Genomic DNA, 19,255 nt, shown 5'->3' on the forward strand with positions numbered 1-19,255 from the left:
TTCTCCTTCGCAGGTGCTCAGAGGTCTAAAGAGGGCAGTCTAGATTCCTGCATCAACAGGTACAATTTTACATTTTGAGGTGGAATAAATATATGAAAGAAATAAAATATCATGGTTAAGACGGTTATAGTTGCAAAAGTTATTGGAAATTTTATTTTATACACTGAAAGAATCTATTTTGCTATTAATAAACTAGGAGAGGGTAAAAGAATAACTAAAAGAAAAGAAATTGATTAATTATTCATTAAAGCTTAATTTAATTTAGTGACATGATTTAGATGAGGATATATAGCTGGGAGATGTCGAACAAAAATTTATTTATTTACATCAACTTTTTAAGGAGCTCATTCTAAACTTGCTCGGGCTACTACCACAGAATAGAAAGGAGTGAAGTCACCCACTGTTGAAACATTCCTAAGGCCCGTTGAGATGTTTAGATTCCATCCAACCCGTTCATAAGGTGATTCCCACTGGGATGAAGGGAAAATACAAACATAACCTTGATCCAAACTTGTTGTGGTCCTCACTAAGGTTTCAACTGTGATTGTTTAATCCTCACTCATGTGGCCCACTTAAGTTGTTAATTTTCCTCACGTTTGTCCTCATGTCCTAAAATGAGCCCGAAAAAATTGATGGATGGAGTGGATATAACACAAACATCATGGTGGGCCCATAAAGATTTGGGTCAAGGGAGCCACCTAACCCTGAGTTAGGTCCTAGTACAAGCTAATGATTAGATGCATATAGACAAATGCTTATTTTATTTATTTTTTCCTTTCTATTATTTTATTAATCAAAGAAAGCTTTGTAACACCCTAATCTCCTTTAATAAACAAAGCCTTTTTATCCACCAAAACCTATAAAACTAAGGTTTCCTACTTCTAAGTGGATTCCATGGCACTATCTGTGGTGAATGAAGCTAGTGCTTACCCCTCCTTCCCTTCTCCTCTTTCAACAAAATCATCACACTCATAAAGAATTAGAAAGAGATGAAATTGGGGTTATGATGATACATCAAAGTGTGAATGGTGTCCTGATGTTTAGCTATTTACCATAGTTTAAAAACTTATCACAGCTGACTCGAAAAGCAGTCGAGTCGACTAAACTCGATTAGATTTCTAATCCATTCAATGTGAAGCCTGTTACCATTGATTTCTTTTCATATAAAGGAAAAAATAAAATTTAAAAAATTGAACCAGTTGGGTTTTTGTGAGGGTTCATATTTCATTATGGGGAGGTTTTGAGTCCAACTGGTTGGACCATCATTTACGGTCCACTTAGAAAGTAACTTCCAACCTAACATGTTAGCTCAAAATCCAACCCTTCCAATATGTTTTTTCCACCATGAGTATCACCTTGTGGAAAAATCAGCCCCATCCACTCATTAGGTAGGACACACTATCGAAAATAACTTTTAACTATTGATAAATTAAAAAATATAAGTGTGGCCGACTGGGAAAGTGGATATGGCTGATTTTTACCAAAAATAATCCAAATAACTGGGGCAACTTATTCTATGAGTTGGATGTGTTATGCACATGAAAGATTGGCAATTATTTGTTGGGTAGACTGTAAATTATGGTCTGACTAGTTGGACTTGAGACCTCTTTTATTAATCAATGCATTATATACTAGGCTTTTGTACTTAAAATCAGGAGTAGCTGTATGCTCCTCCCCTTATTTTTTTGACAATGATAAAAACCTTTCCTAGGTTTTCATTTTTGGGTTATTGCAAAAACCACCCTCCATTTGGATCCATTAGAGGCACTGGAGTAATTTATACCAAATGATGAAGTGGAGTCATTTGATGAGCTCATTTTGCCCACATATGGAGTGGAATAATACAATCATCAAATGGGCCACACCATAAACAACAATAGATAACCATCCAAAAATCTCCAAATTTATGGGTGGGAACCCTTGTGATTGGATCAGTTTGATTTTTGAGTGTCCCATTTTCATAAGGTAGTGACCATGCTTAACAGATTCGATGACATATATGCAATAAGTGGCCCACACACATCTACAACTAGTTGTGTATGAGATAAGGGTAAAATGGTCAATTGCTCGAGGCGAACTTAATTGGCCCAATCTAAAATTTTAGTTGGGTCGAGTTGGGTTGCATTGAGGCTAAGTTGGGCAAGGTTAGAGATCCTAACCCAACCTTAGTCGAGGCCACGGTCAACCCTAACCATCTCGAACCCAACCGTATATTACCTATATAGTATCATAATCATCTAATCCCTATCCTAACTAATTAGGGTTGGCTATATTACATATGTAGTATAAATGATTATAATTAATGTACATGCAATATAACATACCAAAATTCTAATTTAGAGTGTTTTGCGTAGCTCAACCCGATCTGGCGCATTGGGTTGGGTCAGGCCATGGGCTGACCCAATGTCATGCGAAGTTGGGTTTGGGCTAACCCTGAACCAAACCCGACCCACCAAGTTGCATTATCCTTGTTTCCTTGCACCCTCAAATCTACGACAATCTTTGAAATAGAGGGAAGGTATTTGTAACGGTCTCAATGGAAGGAATGTATAATTATCATATAAGTGAGGGGAGGTAGGTGTGAAACCTTACCAAAAAAAGTTATTTACTATAAAATTCCTCAAAAATTAAGATTTTACAAATTCATGCCTGGAGGAATCAAAATTACTAGATAGAGAATTATAAGGGAGGAATTACAAAAATGCCTTCATTATTTTTTCTTCTAAAAGTGGTAAAGAATTGTAGGGCCATGTGGTATGTGCATGACTTCAGCCCATCCAAGATATAAAACCCAATAATAATAATAATAATAATAATAATCTAACTAAGAATTATAGGGCCCATGTGGTATGTGCATGACTTCAGCCCATCCAAGATATAAAACCCATAAAAAATCTAACTGATCAAAAGATTAGATTGGTGTTAGAGTTGTACACGAGTTAAGTTAGCTCGGTTAGCTCGCTCCATTCGACTCAGAAAAGCTCAACTTGCCTTGGCTCGAAATTAGATTCGGATTGAGTCGAGCTGGTTTCTGAGTTCGAGCTTGCCCAAGCTCGACTCACTCGGATCGAACCTAAACTCAAACCGACTCGGATCGAATTAGCTGGTGACTCAGTTATTTTGATATGAATGTTGCTCACCGAGTGTTTGATAAAATGACTCAACGAAGTGTTGGCGAGAAAGGAATGGATAGGTCGGCTATTTGATTTTGATGTTGCTCGCCCGGGTGTTTGATTTTGATACTGCTCTCTAGGTGTTTGATGAAATACTTGTAAAATATTGTTACTGTTTTACCTTACGCGAGAATTCGAGCATATATTATACCTGTTTGAGAAAATGCCGAATAGGCTCAAACTCGACCCGAACTGCTGACAGAACCGAGTCGAGCTAGCAAGACAGGCTTGAGGACTGAGCCGAGTTGAGTTTGAGATAGGGTTAGCTTCTAGCCAAGCCGAGCTAAGCTGTGCCAAGCTCGACTCGTTCAACTCGTGTACAACTCTAAGTGGTGTATATTCCTTTTTTTATGGTGTGTCCTACCTTATGATTAGATGGAATAGATTTTTAGTTGGTCTGATCATCATGTTGTAATGCAGTTGTTCAATGGATTGGATGCCATATACATACCACATGGACTCTACAATTCTTTACCTCACTACATTTTAAAAAAGAAAATAAACTAAGGTATTTGCTGAAAGTATTATTTGGCAAAATCTAAATTCTTATGAAATTCTCCAAATATAATCACTATCATGTTTTCTTTTGAGTTTTTAGATGAGTGATAGAGTACACCTGATATGATGGACTTCAAATCTGGCCATACATGGTTTTAGAACCATGGTTTGTACAAGTAGGGCCCATGATCTGATTTACGCAACAATTCTATGGCCTGCATTAGTGTGCTTTTAGGAGAGGTTCTTTGGGATCCTCTGTGATGTATGGGTTTTATCTATGTTGTCCCTCCATTATTTATTTATTTATTTTTCATTCATTTTAGGGTATGAGTCCAAAAATGAGTCAGATCCAAGGCTCAAGTGAGCCACTTCAAAAAGAGGAGCAGTTATAATGACACCAACTATTGAAACCTTTCATGAGCCCACCAACTTCCCATATGCACTTTGCCCACTAAGATCATTTCTCTTTATGGGACCCATTATATCAACAGTTTGAATGGCCAAAACATAAGTACAATAGTACAATTCTACATCATGGCTTCTAATGCAATAGGCTCTCGTTAATCTTCAAAAAGCGACATCAATTGTATTTGACCATTGATTTCTGCGTTAGTTTTATCTAAAATTATAATGATGACATTTTTACATTATTTTATGTGAAATCATCATTAAAATATTTTGAGATTGTTACTAATGCTGTTGTTTAATTTAAAATTTTCACAATAATTATATGAAAAAGTATAAAGATTACAAGTTTCTTTAGTAGGACGTGAAATGATATGGCAATAATAAAATCACTACTCTCATAAGAGTCATGAGAAACTCTAGTAGATTATGAAAATCCCATATGCATGCACTAATCCTCACCTGCTTTTGTCATGGATGCACCTCAATACAAACCGTTCAAATGATCAGATCCTACTATGGGTGGGACATAGTCTAACAAACAGATCGATTGATGATCTTATTTCGTAATCTGTGATTAACATGCATTTGCTTGTCCAACTTGGTCTGATGACTTTTGGCCATATCCCATCTACCACGGATCCCATGGTTTGGACGGCTTGGATCAAGGTGTATGGATAAATCATCATACTCTACCAAAATATCAAGCAGCTGGAATGGAGACAAGAACACTACAGGAACCCCACTTAGGGTGGGCCCACCAGAATCCCACCGAACTTTTAAATTCAAAAATCAGGTATCCACCTCAATGCAAAAGAAACCCATTGCAAATCACAGCCCTCCATCCGTCTATTCTATCACTCTCATGAAAAAAAAAGACTAGAAAAGAAGAAAAAAATAGAGCCAGAGATAGAATTCCCAAAAGAAAGTAGTACATATGCTGTGCGTGAGTCCAAAGCAGCTACATATATTCAGAGCAGAGTTCTAAAAAATAATGGAAAAGAAAAGGATCGAATGGAGAGCTAGCATCTTTCAACTACTTTTCAAAAAAGAGCTAGACTAAGGTGTGTGTCTATGTCAATCAAGATCATTCGATCCATGGGCCCCATTCTCAGATCATAGTGCGTAAATCAAGCTGATAGGATGATTTAACTGGTCGTTTGATGGCCACCGATGTTACAATTTCAATCCCCGGATCACTGCATTTTCTGGGCCACCTTCCATCCACGTTGGTTCCTGCAATTTGGACTGTCTGTATTGATATATTCATATGCTAGATGACCTGTTCAACAGTTTCCCAGTACTAAATGCAGAGACATACTGTTCATATGTTACTTATCCTAAAACCCCACAAAAACCTCATCATCTTACCACAGATCAGATGGGTTTTTGGCCTTAATGGTAGGTGATAATTCTTTGATTGTGTCCCACGATTTGAACGCGTCGAACCTGCTGGGGTCTGCCTCAATCATCAGCTGGATAACTTCATGGTTGGGCGGAGAGTGGGCACTTGGATCATCTCGTCCTTGAAGAGGGCGGATAATCGCTTGTCTAAGATGTCCATTGCCCCTTCTTTGGTCACAACCTTCTGCAATATCCAGAAAATGATGTGCTGGTTCTCGCCAAATTCTGCCTCGACCAGTTTTTTCCTGGTTATAATCTCCATTAGCATGACTCTGTAGCTGTAGACATTGCATTAGGTTGTCGCATTGGATGAATATGAGCATTCTGTTGTGAAAAATTGGATGAAATCAATCGAATTTTAAATTGGTTAGATGGATTATACAACAATCCAATGAAATTTCGTCAACTGCAGAAATTTTACAAGTATTACTCTGTCATAAGCATTGAACTTTCATTGACATCACTATCATAAACAAACTAAATCAACATTCAATAGAAAATGGCTGAAACTACGAAAGATCGATGTCAACCACTCTTGGATTTGAAAAAGAATTCAGATGGGCGAGATGCTTTTCCACCCAAATCGATATCCTTGTTTCACCAGGAACTAAAATATCTGTTCTGCTTGCGATTTGGGTCGCACCGAAACGTGCCTCAAATTTTGGACTGAGATCAATTGGGATTTGAAATGAACGATACAGCATATAAAAGAATTTCAATTTGGTTATAACTTGGGAACTCTGAAACTAAAATCTGTTAAGCTCACCATTTGGGTCATGCCCAAACACGCCCCAAATTTGGGACTGATATTAAGTGGGATTTGAAATGAAAGATACAACATTTAAATAATATCAATTTGGTTGAATCATGGAAGGCCTGAAACTAAAATATCTATTCCTTTCACGGTTTGGGTCATGTCCAAAAACACCCAAATTGAGGACTGCGATTAAGGTTAGTCAGGAACTTAAACGAAAGATTCATCATTTAAAGAATATCAATTTGGTTGAATATTAGAAACTTTGAAATGAGAACTCAGTCCAAAGACAATCAAGATTACCTACATGATATAGGAGATTGCACAAAAACTTCAACAAAACCAAATCCAAAAGAATGGTAATTTAAATTCAAATTCAATCGGGTCGAGATTTTAATTACCAGGTGCCAAGTAGCCATATGTCCCAGCAATGGCAGTGGTTTTAGAATCCATTGGTCATGTTGCTTGCAAGACCTTAGCATCTCCAAATTCTGCAACCTTGGGCTGAAAATTCTCATCACGGAGTATGTTAGTCAGCGGCAACAGATCATGGTGTAGGTAAGCTAGGCCTTGTGCAATCCCGAGCGTGATCCTATGCCGAATGGGCCAATCAGGAAATCTCTCCCAATGATGAAGCGCATCCCATGGATTCCCATTTGGCATGTACTCATAAACCAACATATTCGAGTTTGAATTCGAGAAGTAACAGTAGAGCTTGAAAATGTTCCTGTGCTGGATAATCCCCAGCGTCTCTTCCTCTGCCTTCAGTTCCCTTTCTACAGACAGATGATCTGGTGACTAGTCCTTTGTCTTTCTGGTTTCGAGCTTCTTCACGGAAATGACTTGACCATTGCTCAATTGAATCTTGTAGATGGTCCCTGATCTTCCATGCCCCACCATGTTGTTCTCATTGAGGGCCTCGACAATCTTGCTCTGGTCAAAGCTCTGCTTGTGGAAGCTTTGGACTTCGTAGAAGGAAGGCAAAGCAGAGGACAGTTCCTGCTTCATCACCTCTTTCCCTCTCTCTCTCTCTCTCTCTCTCTCTCTCTCTCTACTGAATCAGCATTTTAAGAACATGAAAAACCCAAGAATCACGGCCACAGCAGAAACCACGACTACCCAAATGTTGTTCTGTTCTGTTTTTTTTTTTTCCAGGTCGTTGGGCGGTTGACAGAGAGGGAGAGAAGGGATTGGAGAGTTCAGAAAGATCGGGACGCAGAGTCCCTGTTCGTCCGAGATGCTTTCTACTAATTGTTCTTTAATCAGCTTTATGTGGGGCCCAAAACGATGTTTCTGTTATATCCACTCCGTCCATCAGTTTAATTAGCTCATTTTAGGACATGATCCCAAACATGATGGAGACCCAAAACTCAAGTGGGCCATACCACAGGAAACAGTGGGGATGGAGTTATCCACCGTTGAAAACTTCTGGGGCCCCACAGTGATGCTCAGGTTCCGTCCAACCCTGTCATAAGGTGACCCACCTGGGTGAAGGGAAAATACAAATATAACCCTTTGTGATCCCCACTAATGTTTCACAACGTTCAATCTTCACTCATGTGGCCCACTCAAGTTTTGAAATTCCCTCATGTTTGTGCTAATGTGCTAAAATAAGCAGACAAAACGGATGGACGGAGTGGATATAGTACAAACATAATGGTGAGCCCACAAGAGTTTTGGGTTAAGGAGAGCCGTCTAACCATCCGGTCCAAGTGCAAGCTAATGATGAGATGATGCATGCAGACAAATGCTTATTTATTTTTATTTTTTTATGTTTTCTTTCCATTCTTTTATCAATCATAGAAACCTTTATCATATCCTAATCCCCTTCAATAAACAAAGCTTTTCTATCCACCAAAACCTATAAAACTAAGGTTTCCTTTTTCCAAGTGGATTCAATGGCACCTTATGTGGTGAATGAAGCTAGTGCTTACCCCTCCTTCCCCTCTCTTCTCTTTCAACAAAATCATCACACTCATAAAGAATTAGAAAGAGGTGAAATTGAGGCTGTTATGATACATTAGAATGTGAATGGTGTCATGATGTCTAGCTGTTTTACCATAGTTTAAAAACTTGTCGCGTTGACTTGCAAAGCAATTGAGTGAACTAAGATTACATTTCTTAGTCCATTCATTGGGAAGCATGTTACCATTGATTTCTTTTTGAATTTTCAAAAAAGAAAAAGTAAAAACACCAAATTGGGTTTTAATGAGTGTTTATATTTTATTAATTAATGCATTTTGTACTAAGCTCTTATATTTGATTAATTAATGCATTTTGTACTAAGGTTTTATATTTTATTAATTAATGCATTTTGTACTAAGGTTTTATATTTAAAATTAGGGGTAATTGTATTCTCCTCTCTTATTTTTTGTGACAATTTTAATTGCCTCTCCTCCATTCAAGCTCTCAAACAGCAAGGCACTTAGAAGCTAGCTTCTCTCCTCGAGGGATGTTATACTGTGGGTTTACACCATCAATACAACCATGATGAAACGAAACTATTGATCGACACAAAGTATGCTTGTTTAGTTATGAAAGGCTTCACATAACGATCATGAATTGATTATCATGATACATTCTTCCCTATTGTCAAGATTAACTCCATTGGAATTATTCTCTTTATTGTTGATCATTGATATCGACCGCTTCACCAGGTAGATGTCAATAATGCAACTCTATAAAAACCTTCATGAAGATATCCGTAGGTATCTCTCTCGAATTTCACCTTCGGAGAGCTCTACGTCGGGAGGATTTGCGAATTCCTCCTTATATCAAAACCTTCCAAGGCTCGTCGTAGAAGCCCCATTCTATTTTGATAATAGATAGGCTTGCCTTGTGTAAGACCCGTATCCAAGCCCGTACCGTCCCGTAGGCTTCCGCTGTCCTTCCGGTAGAATTCTGGCGACCCGCGATCTTTTATCGGTGGTTGCGCGCGACTCCGAGTCGTATCCCGTATTCCCGATTCGACTCAAACCGAGACTTGTACCCTAGCGACCGCGCCGTCGCCGCGGTTCCGATGCCGCGTCTCGTGTATCGAGGCGATACTCTGGCAAGAGATGTGGGCCAGTGTTCGGTGCGAGGAAAACGCCGCGCGTGCAAATTCTGAGAGAATCTCTACGAGATGTCACCTCAATCAATCCCATCATGTCAAGTACATGTCAAGTACACATCACCTCTCACCCATCCCCAAGCAATCCCCAAAGTCAAAAAGTTTCTTACAAACCCATGCTTTTCTTACAACATTTATCCCATAAAGTCAAAAAGCTCTTACACACCCATCACCACCACATCCATCACCCATCCCTCTCTCTTTACAACCCTCTCTCCCTTTTTTTTTTCTTCAACTCATTCCAAGCAACCAAGCATCATACATCTAAGCCTATCCAAGCTCTCCCAAGCAACAAATGTGGCCCACCTTTCCTACCCTTTCATCTCCCATCTCAACCATCCAAACCTCATCTCCTCCGTTGGAACCAAAGTTAAGGAGCTAAGGAGGCTTAAGGTGCAAGAAGAAGCCGGTGGGTGATCTTGGATGTTTGTCTTTTATCCTTTTTTTATTTAATAGTCCACATATGTGGGACCGATCTTGATGTAGGCTTTGTATCAAAGAGGGGCCCATAGTGGCGGGCCCCCTCCACCCTCTCCGCTCTCTCTCTCTCTCTCTCTCTCTCTCTCTCTTTCCATTGTTTTTTTTTTTGTATGATGGCCTATGGGCCACTTGATGCATGCTCCACGCCATCCATTGATGTGGACCCCACTGTTTTCATGGCTGGTATGTGCCATGGGCACAACACCAAAAATCAGGCTAATCCAAAACAGGTGGGCCATGTGGGACCCACCTTGATGAAGTATTCATCCACACCATCCGTCCAGGGGTGCTGGACGCAAATGAAGGAGGGTGAGGCTGACATTGAAGTGTCAACTGTCAGGGGACGTGCTAACAGTGGTAGTGTGGAATGACAGTGGGTGCACTGACATTGGGTGTGTTCTGACGTGAAGTGTGTGCAGGCGGTGGGGTCCATGGGACCCACCCACATCATCCATCCATTTTGGTAGGCCACACCCTCACACACGTGTGGTGCATCCACCGTCCAAGGACGGTGGGACCCATCCATAGCTCACGTGGTAGACTGAGTGAGAGATACCCCGTTTTAATGCTGGGACCCACCCAGTCCATAGCTCAGGTGGCAGACCGAGTGAAAGATGCCTCGTTTCAACACTTGAGGTCTTGGTATCGATCCTGTGGAGGTGGCTGACATGGGTGTACGGGCATGGGCGCCCATCCATTCCGGTGGGCCACACCACTGTATGTGTTGTATCCATGCCGTCCATTCGTATAAGATGGTCCTACCATGATGCATGTGCTGTGACCACCGTCCATCAGACGGTGGGACACACCCCACGTGTGGTGCCCCCCTTGATCCACGTGACTGTCCAGGCCATGGATGGCCTGGACGTGGTTGTTTTATATCATATAAAAATATATAGGATATAGTATATATATTATATATTTTATATTATATATGATTATCTGTAGGTATTTCTCTCGAATTTTGCCTTCGGAGAGCTTTGCGTCGGGAGGATTTGCGAATTCCTCCTCCTTATATCAAAACCTTCCAAGGCTGGTTGTAAAAGCCCCGTTCTATTTTGATAATAGATAGGCTTGCCTTGCCAAAGGAAAGTGACTCTCCTAGCCCTCACATCGGGGCTGCTGGCCCGATGTTATATGATAGAGATGTTCGCCCCTTGCCTCTCCTCACTAACTCCGCTTGGGGTGGGGGTACCTATTATTTGTGGCCAGTCCGGCGCATGTAGGGCCTCAGTTTGCTGTGTGGACTCCCTATGCATTTCCATCTGAGTGGAACCCGGCTCAGCTCCATCGAGCCAAAATGGAAGAATCGTTGGAGGCGGACAGTACAGTGTAGCCAAGAGGCTTTCTTGTCAGTTTGCTTGAGTTGCTCAACCGCCTTGAGAAAAATGTTTGTCAAGTAAAGAAAGCATTCTATAGCCTCTGACAACCTCCACGTGCTTGATTAGAGTGCTTTAGTGCATCTATCCTTCAACTTAGATTTTAGCGATGTTCGATGATCATTCTGTATTCATCGCGAAAAGGGAGATGTGGTGGTTATTAGTTTCCTAACTTGGACGTGATGTGTTTCATAGTATTTTAGTAAAATTTAGCCTCGTTGCTCAGCCTAATTTGAGCGGAAGTAATAAAGAAATTCTCCCAAACACTTCTAGGGATGTGATGGTTAGTAGTTTTCTAGCTATTGACATTTTTCTAATGTGGCCAAACAATACTGTACACGTGTAATATGTGACAATACGGTAGTCACAGTTTCATAATTGATGATAGTTTTTCTAATGTGGTTGAACGTGTTGTACTTAATGTTGTTGATGTCTTAAATTTGTCTGTAATAGGGTCTGTCATTGTCATTGATAGACCACTCGATCCCATCAAGTAGATGTCGATGCCATCAATAGTTTGCTCTATCTCATCGAGAAAATTTGAAAAAAAAACCTATTTGTTTGCTGGACTATTTTAGAGTTGTTACTCGATGGCATTGAAGGAGCTTCAATGTCATCGATATCTATCGATGCAATCGAAGGTCCCATTGAGCGCATGCGCAAAATTGCATAAGTGGTTGGGTAGTATATATACCGAGTGTAATTGGGATTAGGGCATTCCTAACGTGTATTAGGACTTTCGAAAACATTCCTAAGGTTCAAGGGCATAGATGGGGTTTGAAGGAGATTCGATGCTTATTTGAATCAGTAAAATCATTTATCTCTTGTAATTCTGCTTCAATAGTGGATTACTCATCGCTTTGTGCTGTGGTTTTTTTCCACGATGATTTTTATTTTTATTTTTTTTACAAAAAAATCAAATTGTTCTTGTTTGAGTTTGTTCATGTGATTGTGTGTACTTTGCTTGATTCCGCTCTATATAATTCCATGGTTTCTAACACTTAAATGCATAATATTGTTTTTTTACTGTAATCTCTCTCTTCCTCTCTCCTCATTATATCAACAGTTTGGATGGCCAAAACATGGGCACAATTGGAACCAACACAATTATGCATTCCAACTTCTAATGCAACGGAAGCTCATAAATCATTAGGAACTGATTTTTGGGATGTATGGAAATAAGGAGTCTCACCTAATTAAAGAAAGGGATGCCACCCCTTAAGAACAAAGTTGGGCCCATATAACCCAAGTATTCCACGGTGACTTAGTGTGTTTGGTTTTCCAATTACCATTTATGGATTACTTACACTAATAATTTCGTGATGACATTATGCAATGATGAGTTTGCTATCATTATTTGTTTCTCCTAAACATCAATGGCAAAATAATGGTTTTATAATGTAAAAATATAATGATTATGAATTTTAGATTTAGCTCTTTGAGCTCTTTAAATAACCACCTTAAAATTGTACTTTAAAATCGTAATGACGGCACATTTACTTTGCATTACATAGGAAATTATCCAACCCGTCCAAATGATTGGATCCTGCTGGCGGTATGACAGGGTCTAAATAACAGAGATTGGATAGTGTTATTTCCTATTCTCACATTAACATGCACTTGTTTATCAAACTTGCCTGATCACTCAGTCCAATCTTAACCCCAAAATCTCATGGCCATCTATCAGACAAAATCATCAGTCCAGTATGAAATTTCGGTTAGGACCAATCTACCATGGATCCCATGGTTTGGACGGCTTGAATTGATGTGTATAGCTAAATCATCAACTCTGCCAAAATATCAAGCAGCTGGAATGGAGACAAAAGGCTCATAAGAACACTCCACGAAAACCCACTTGTGGTGGGCCCACCAGAATCCCACCTAACTTTAAAATTCAAAAATCAGGTATCCACCTCAATGCAAAAGATACCCGTTGCAAATCACACCGTCACACCCATCTTTTTATCACTCTCATGAAAAAAGACAGAAAAAAAGGCAGAAATATAATTCCCAAAAGCATGTGAATGATATGTTGGTGGGCCTCAGAAGTATATATGCTGCGCGTGAGTACAAAGCAGCTACAGCCATATTCTATCAAATTCAGACAAGAGTTCTTTAAAAAGAAAAAAAGAAAAAAAAAAGAAAGAAAAGGATCGAATAGATAGCTAGCATCTTTCAACTACTTTTCAACGTTTATGTCAATCCAGATCGTCCGAACCATGGGCCCCATTCTCTGATCATAGTGAGTAAATCAGACCGATAATACAATTGATTTTACGGTTTAGATCGCCCTATTAGTGCATTTTCCAGGCCACATTGGTTCCCACAGTCTGGACAGTCTAGATTGATATATTCATATGCTAGAGGAGCTGTTTAACAGAATTTCCCAGTACTTAGTGTAGAAACATACTGTTTATATGTTACTTATCCTAAAACCCCACAAAAACCTCATCATCTGATCAAAGATCAGATGGGTTCTTGGCCTTAATGGTGGGTGATGATTCTTGGACCATGTCCCACGATTTGAACGCGTCGAACCTGCTGGGGTCCGCCTCGATCAGTAGCTGGACTACTTCCTTCATTGTTGGGCGGTGAGCGGGCGTGCTGCAAGTGCAACGGTTTGCAATCCGGAGCACTTGGATCATCTCATCCTTGAACAGGGCCGATAATCGCTTGTCTAAGACTTCCATTGCCCCTTCTTTGGTCAGAACCTTCTTAGATATCCAGAAAATGATGTTCTTGTTCTCGCCGAATTCTGCCTCGATGGGTTTTTTCCCGGTTATTAGCTCCATTAGCACGACTCCGTAGCTGTAGACATCGCATTTGGTTGTCGCCTTGGATGAATATGCATATTCTGTTGTGAAAATTTGCATGAAACCGATCCAATTTTAAATTGGTTAGATGGATTATACAACAATACAATGAAATTTCGTCAATTGCAGTGAAATTACAAGTATTACTCTGTCATAAGTATTGGACTTTCATTGACATCGCTGTCATAAGTGAACTAAATCAACATTCAAATGAAAATGGCTAAACTTAAGAAAGATCGATATCAACTGCTCTTGGAATCGAAAAGAATTTAGACAGGAGAGATGTTTTTCTGCCCAAATCAATATCCTAATTGGACCTGAACGCGCCCCAAATCAAAGACGCAAAGAATATCAAATATCTGTTCTGCTTGGGATTTGGGTCGGCCCGACACGCACCCCAAATTTCAGACGACTCAGATCAATTGGAATTTGAAATGAAAGATACAGCATATGAAGAATATTAATTTGGATATATCTCAGGAACTCTGAAACTAAAATATTTGTTCAGCTCACGATTTGCGTCACGGCCAAATGATTTGAACTGAGATCAATCAAGATTTGAAATGAAAGATGTAAAGAATATCAATTTGATTGAACCATGGAAGCCATGAAACTAAAATCTGTTAGGCTCACCATTTGGGTCATGCCCAAACGCGCCCCAAATTTCGGATTGAGATTAAGTGGGATTTGAAGTAAAAGTTAATACAGTATGTAAGGAATATCACTTTGGTTGAATCATGGAAGGCCTGAAACTAAAATATCTGTTTCACTCACGATTTGGGTCACGTCCAAACGCACCCGAAATTTAGTACCGAGATTGAGATTATTTGGGAATTTAAATGAAAGATTCAGCATTTAAAGAATATCAATTTGGTTGAATCTTAGAAGCTTTGAAATGAGAATTCAGTCCAAAGATGATCAATATTACCTAAATGATATAGGAGATTTGCACAAAAACTTCAACCAAATCCAACCCAAATGAATTGCAATTTAAATTAAAATTTGATCGAGTCAAGATTTTAATTACCAGGTGCCAAGTAGCCGTATGTCCCAGCGATGACAGTGGTTGTAGAATCCATTCTTCCTCTTCCTTGTAAGACCTTAGCAACTCCGAAATCTGCAACTTTGGGATGAAAATCCTCATCGAGGAGTATGTTGGTCGACTTGATATCCCGATGAATGATCGGCGGCAACAGATCGTGGTGTAGGTAAGCTAGGCCTTGTGCAATCCCAAGCGCGATCCTATGCCGAGTGGGCCAATCGAGAAATCCCTTCGCTTGATGAAGCGCATCCCATAGATTTCCATTTGGCATGTACTCATAAACCAACAGATTCGAGTCTGAATTCGAGAAGCAACAATAGAGCTTGACAATGTTCCTGTGACGGATATTCCCCAGCGTCTCGACCTCTGCCTTCAGCTCCCTGTCTACGGACAGGTGATCTGGTGACTGGTCCTTTGTCTTTCTAGTCCACAGCTTCTTCACAGCAACGGCTTGCCGATTGCTCAATTCAATCTTGTAGACGGTCCCTGATCCACCATGGCCCACCACGTTGTTCTCATCCAAGGCCTCAATAATCTCATGCTGGTTGAAGCTCAGCTTGTGGAAGCTTTGGACATCATAGAAGAAGGACGGCGAAGCAGAGGACAGTTTCTGCTCCATCCCCACTCTCTCCCTACCAAACCAGCGTTTTAAGAATAAGAGAAACCCAAGAATCACGACTGCAGCTGAAACAGCGACCGCCCAAATGCTGTTATGCTTTTTCTGGGTATTGGGCAGTCGACATGGGGGGAGAGATGGGAGTGAAGAGTTCAAATCAACGAGGGTGCAGAGTCCTGGATTGCCCGAGATGCTTTCTGCTAATCCTTCTTTAATCAGCTGAATTGGGACGGGACCCGAAAGCTGATTGTTTGAGAAATCAAGCGAACTTGGAAGCAAGTTACAGATGCTTTCAGGGATTTTCCCAGTAAGGAGATTGTTTGAGAGATTGAGAACATTGAGAGATTTCAATGAAGAAAGAGATTCTGGAATGGAAGAAACTAGTCCATTACCTTGCAACAGTAATAGATTCAGCTTCCTTAAATTGCCAATTTCAGATGGAATTGGACCCGACAAAAGATTGTTACTGAGATCAACTTTCACCAGATTGCTAGCCCACGAGATTTCAGGTGGTAAAGAACCCGTAAGCCAATTACTCTGTATATAAAGCTCCGATAAGTTCGTAGCATTTGCGATCGATTTTGGAACCGGTCCCACGAAACGATTGTAGCCCAGATCGATAATCGAAGCATGTGGTAGCCCCAAAATCCCATCTGGAATTGGACCGTCCAAACGGTTAGAACTAACTCGAAACCGAACCACAGAATTGCAATTTGTGTAATTCTCTGGCAGCCCACCAGAGAACTGATTGTCCAATAGAAGAAGATACTGCAATTTCCCACCCTTGCAAATCTCAGGTGGCAATCCACCCGAGAGACGGTTTTCTGATAAATCCAACCCAATAAAATCTGAGAATTTCCCAAGATTGGGTGGAACTATGCCAGTTAGTGAATTCTCATACAGCGATAGCAGATACAACGAAGTGGAATTACCGATCACTGGCGGAATTCCTCCGGTGAGACTGTTGTTGTACATCTGCAATGTTCCGAGTCTCGGAAGTGTACAAAGATTCTCCGGTATAGTACCAGTTAACCGATTGACGGAAATATCAACATCCTTCAGCTGTGTCAGATTTCCAAGCTCAATGGGGATTTCTCCAGAGAGACGGTTGTAGTAAAGCTCCAGAAATTGCAAGCTCTTCAGCTTCCCTATTTCCACTGGAATCTGACCTGTGAGAGAATTCCCACACAGTTCAAGATCAATGAGAGAGGTCATGTTTCCGATCGAAGCTGGAATCGGGCCGTTCAGCGAGGAGGTGGATAGTATCAACTGCGTCAGCTTGGTCAGGTGATCAATCTCAGCCGGGAGCTGCCATAGCGAAAGCCCGACGTTCTCGTTTAAATTCAGCACCTCTAGGCGACTGAGGTTAGTTATGGACAACGGGAATTCTCCGTGGAAGAGATTGTATGACAGATCAAGGAGTCGAAGATACTTCAACGGCGAGAAATCGGGGAGAGTTCCGATGAGATTGGAAGTGGTCATGTTGAGCTCTTCAAGTAGAGAGCAGTTGAGTAGGCTGGGCGGGAGCGGACCGTGGAAGTTGTTGTAGCCTAGACGGAGAATGCGGAGATTGGGAAGGTATGAGAAGATGTTGGAAGGGAGGCGGCCTACTAGCCGCCATGCTGAGATGTCGATTTCAACAACGTTGCTGCTTCCATCGCAGGTGATGCCAGTGTAACCACAGTAACGAGTTTGGGTGTGGGAGATTGAGTTCCAGTGGGATAAGGAAGGACCAGAGAGGGAGGTTTTGATGAGAGTGAAGAAATGGGATTGGTTTTGGAGTGTGGGTGTTTGGAAAGAGAGAGTGAGGAGGGAGAGAAATGAGAGGAGGATTGCAAGGAGAGCCATGATAGAGAGAGAGAGAGAGAGAGAGAGAGAGAGAGATATGAAGAGAAGATGTGTGAGGGAGAGGAGTGTGGAGGTGCATGGAGGGATCGCATTATATATTTGGGAAAAGGAGCATTTTTTTTTTTTACGTGAGGATGTCAATGGACCCGGTTAGAGTTCATCGACCCGGATCTGATTAGGTTAAGGTACTCATCGGGTACCCACCGGGTCTTCAGACACAATTAGGGCATTTACATGATCAGTCCAAGCTATTGATCACACATACAGTTCAAGCTATTGATCTAGACTGTTCATTAGGTCCAACGATATTTCATGGGTTGCCATTAAAAGATCACACTAATCTGACAATTATTAACCGTTTAATCAATAATGTTAAATATTGACGGTTAGGATTATTTACAAATAAATAAGTCCAATCAACAATTTGATCCAGCTATTTGCTAGGGGCAATCATGGATTGCTTTTGATTCTATAGAGTTACTTTTGTTAGGCAATCCAAACCATCCCATCTGTGGCTTAGAAAAGGGACGGCTACGGAAAATAAGGCCAAATTAAGTATGGATTAGATCATCTGATCAGTGATATTTTTTGGGATAGTGTATGAAATGTGTTCTGAACCTAATGGATGGTTCAGATCAATTGATTGGACTGTTCTAAGTGAACTGGTGCAACAAGGAGCACCATAACTTCTACCATCCATGGGTCCTGGTACGTCGAGCCTGATGTTACATAGGTTAGAAATGTACACTGCTGTTGTGTGACTGTGATGAGTGTGCATACTTCATCCGACTTTGATCAGAGCTGAGGCTAATTAATAATCGGGTCTGAACATTAGGATCCAACAGGACCCAACGGGACTTGCGGTGGGGGCCCCACCTCAGCTCGTGATGGACCGGGCCCAAAGACCAGATGGCCTCCTTTGAGGTCACCCTATGATGAAACGAGGATTGGAACTGGTCCATGGGTTCGGGTCCAGTTGGATATTGACAATACCCATATGCCAACCCGAATAAAAGAACTCAGTTTCAGTCCCTCGAGCAAAGGACAAGAGTCCTATCCAGGAGGAGGTACTGGATTCGAATATGATTTGATTCGTATATGCAATCATTCAAGGGTAAGCTGTGAATGTGAAGCGGCACTTGGAACGATAGGTATACGATGGACTCCACTTTTATTTAATAGAATAACCGAAACTTTGTGATGAAAAAAATTGATGTTCTTTTAACCTACAGTGTGGATAATATACTTACTATACGCTATCTTACTTATTACTGGTGTAGAAATCTAGGCGTCCTCCTTAGACCACTTGAGACCTGCAAGAGGAGACGAAAATGAAAACTCTAATTGCAACAGGGGACCTTTCAATATTAAAGTCAGACAGACAAGCTACGTCTGGTAGAATGTGGGGTTTTTTGGTGTAATGTATGCGTACTTTTTACCATTGAAAATACTCTTATTTATAGTTGAAAGGGGCGGTGACATAGATGGCAATATCCTTATTTAGTAAGTGCGCGCGTTTTGTAGAGGAAATCGTATCCCGAGTGTGTCGTGGTGATCTTTCGAGATCTCCGGTTGAGATCTCGTACAGATCTCTTTAATAAGAGGTCGAAATCAAAAGAAACGTGTAGTAGGATGCTGAGGTCGAGCATTCGAGGTGGCCTATATAGCTATCCCAAGGATTAGTTTGCCGACCTGAATCCTCTAGTGAGTCGTGGTTAAGTTTTTCCTTAT

At 40.8% G+C, this 19,255-nt stretch overlaps 1 protein-coding gene across 1 annotated transcript; it reads right to left on the minus strand.

Annotated features, from left to right (window-relative positions):
• Positions 1 to 4,993: 4,993 nt before the first annotated feature.
• LOC131229223 (receptor protein-tyrosine kinase CEPR1-like) lies at positions 4,994 to 17,574 on the minus strand. Its single transcript, XM_058225117.1, has 3 exons — positions 15,046 to 17,574; positions 13,386 to 14,059; positions 4,994 to 5,135 (listed from the first exon to the last, which is right to left on the minus strand). The coding sequence occupies exons 1-2, from the start codon at positions 17,522 to 17,524 to the stop codon at positions 13,665 to 13,667; spliced, it is 2,874 nt and encodes a 957-aa protein (XP_058081100.1). The 5' UTR covers positions 17,525 to 17,574; the 3' UTR covers positions 4,994 to 5,135; positions 13,386 to 13,664.
• Between the last annotated feature and the right edge of the window lie 1,681 nt (positions 17,575 to 19,255).

This window comes from Magnolia sinica, chromosome 16 (assembly GCF_029962835.1).
Source record: "Magnolia sinica isolate HGM2019 chromosome 16, MsV1, whole genome shotgun sequence".
Taxonomy (NCBI): Eukaryota; Viridiplantae; Streptophyta; class Magnoliopsida; order Magnoliales; family Magnoliaceae; genus Magnolia; species Magnolia sinica.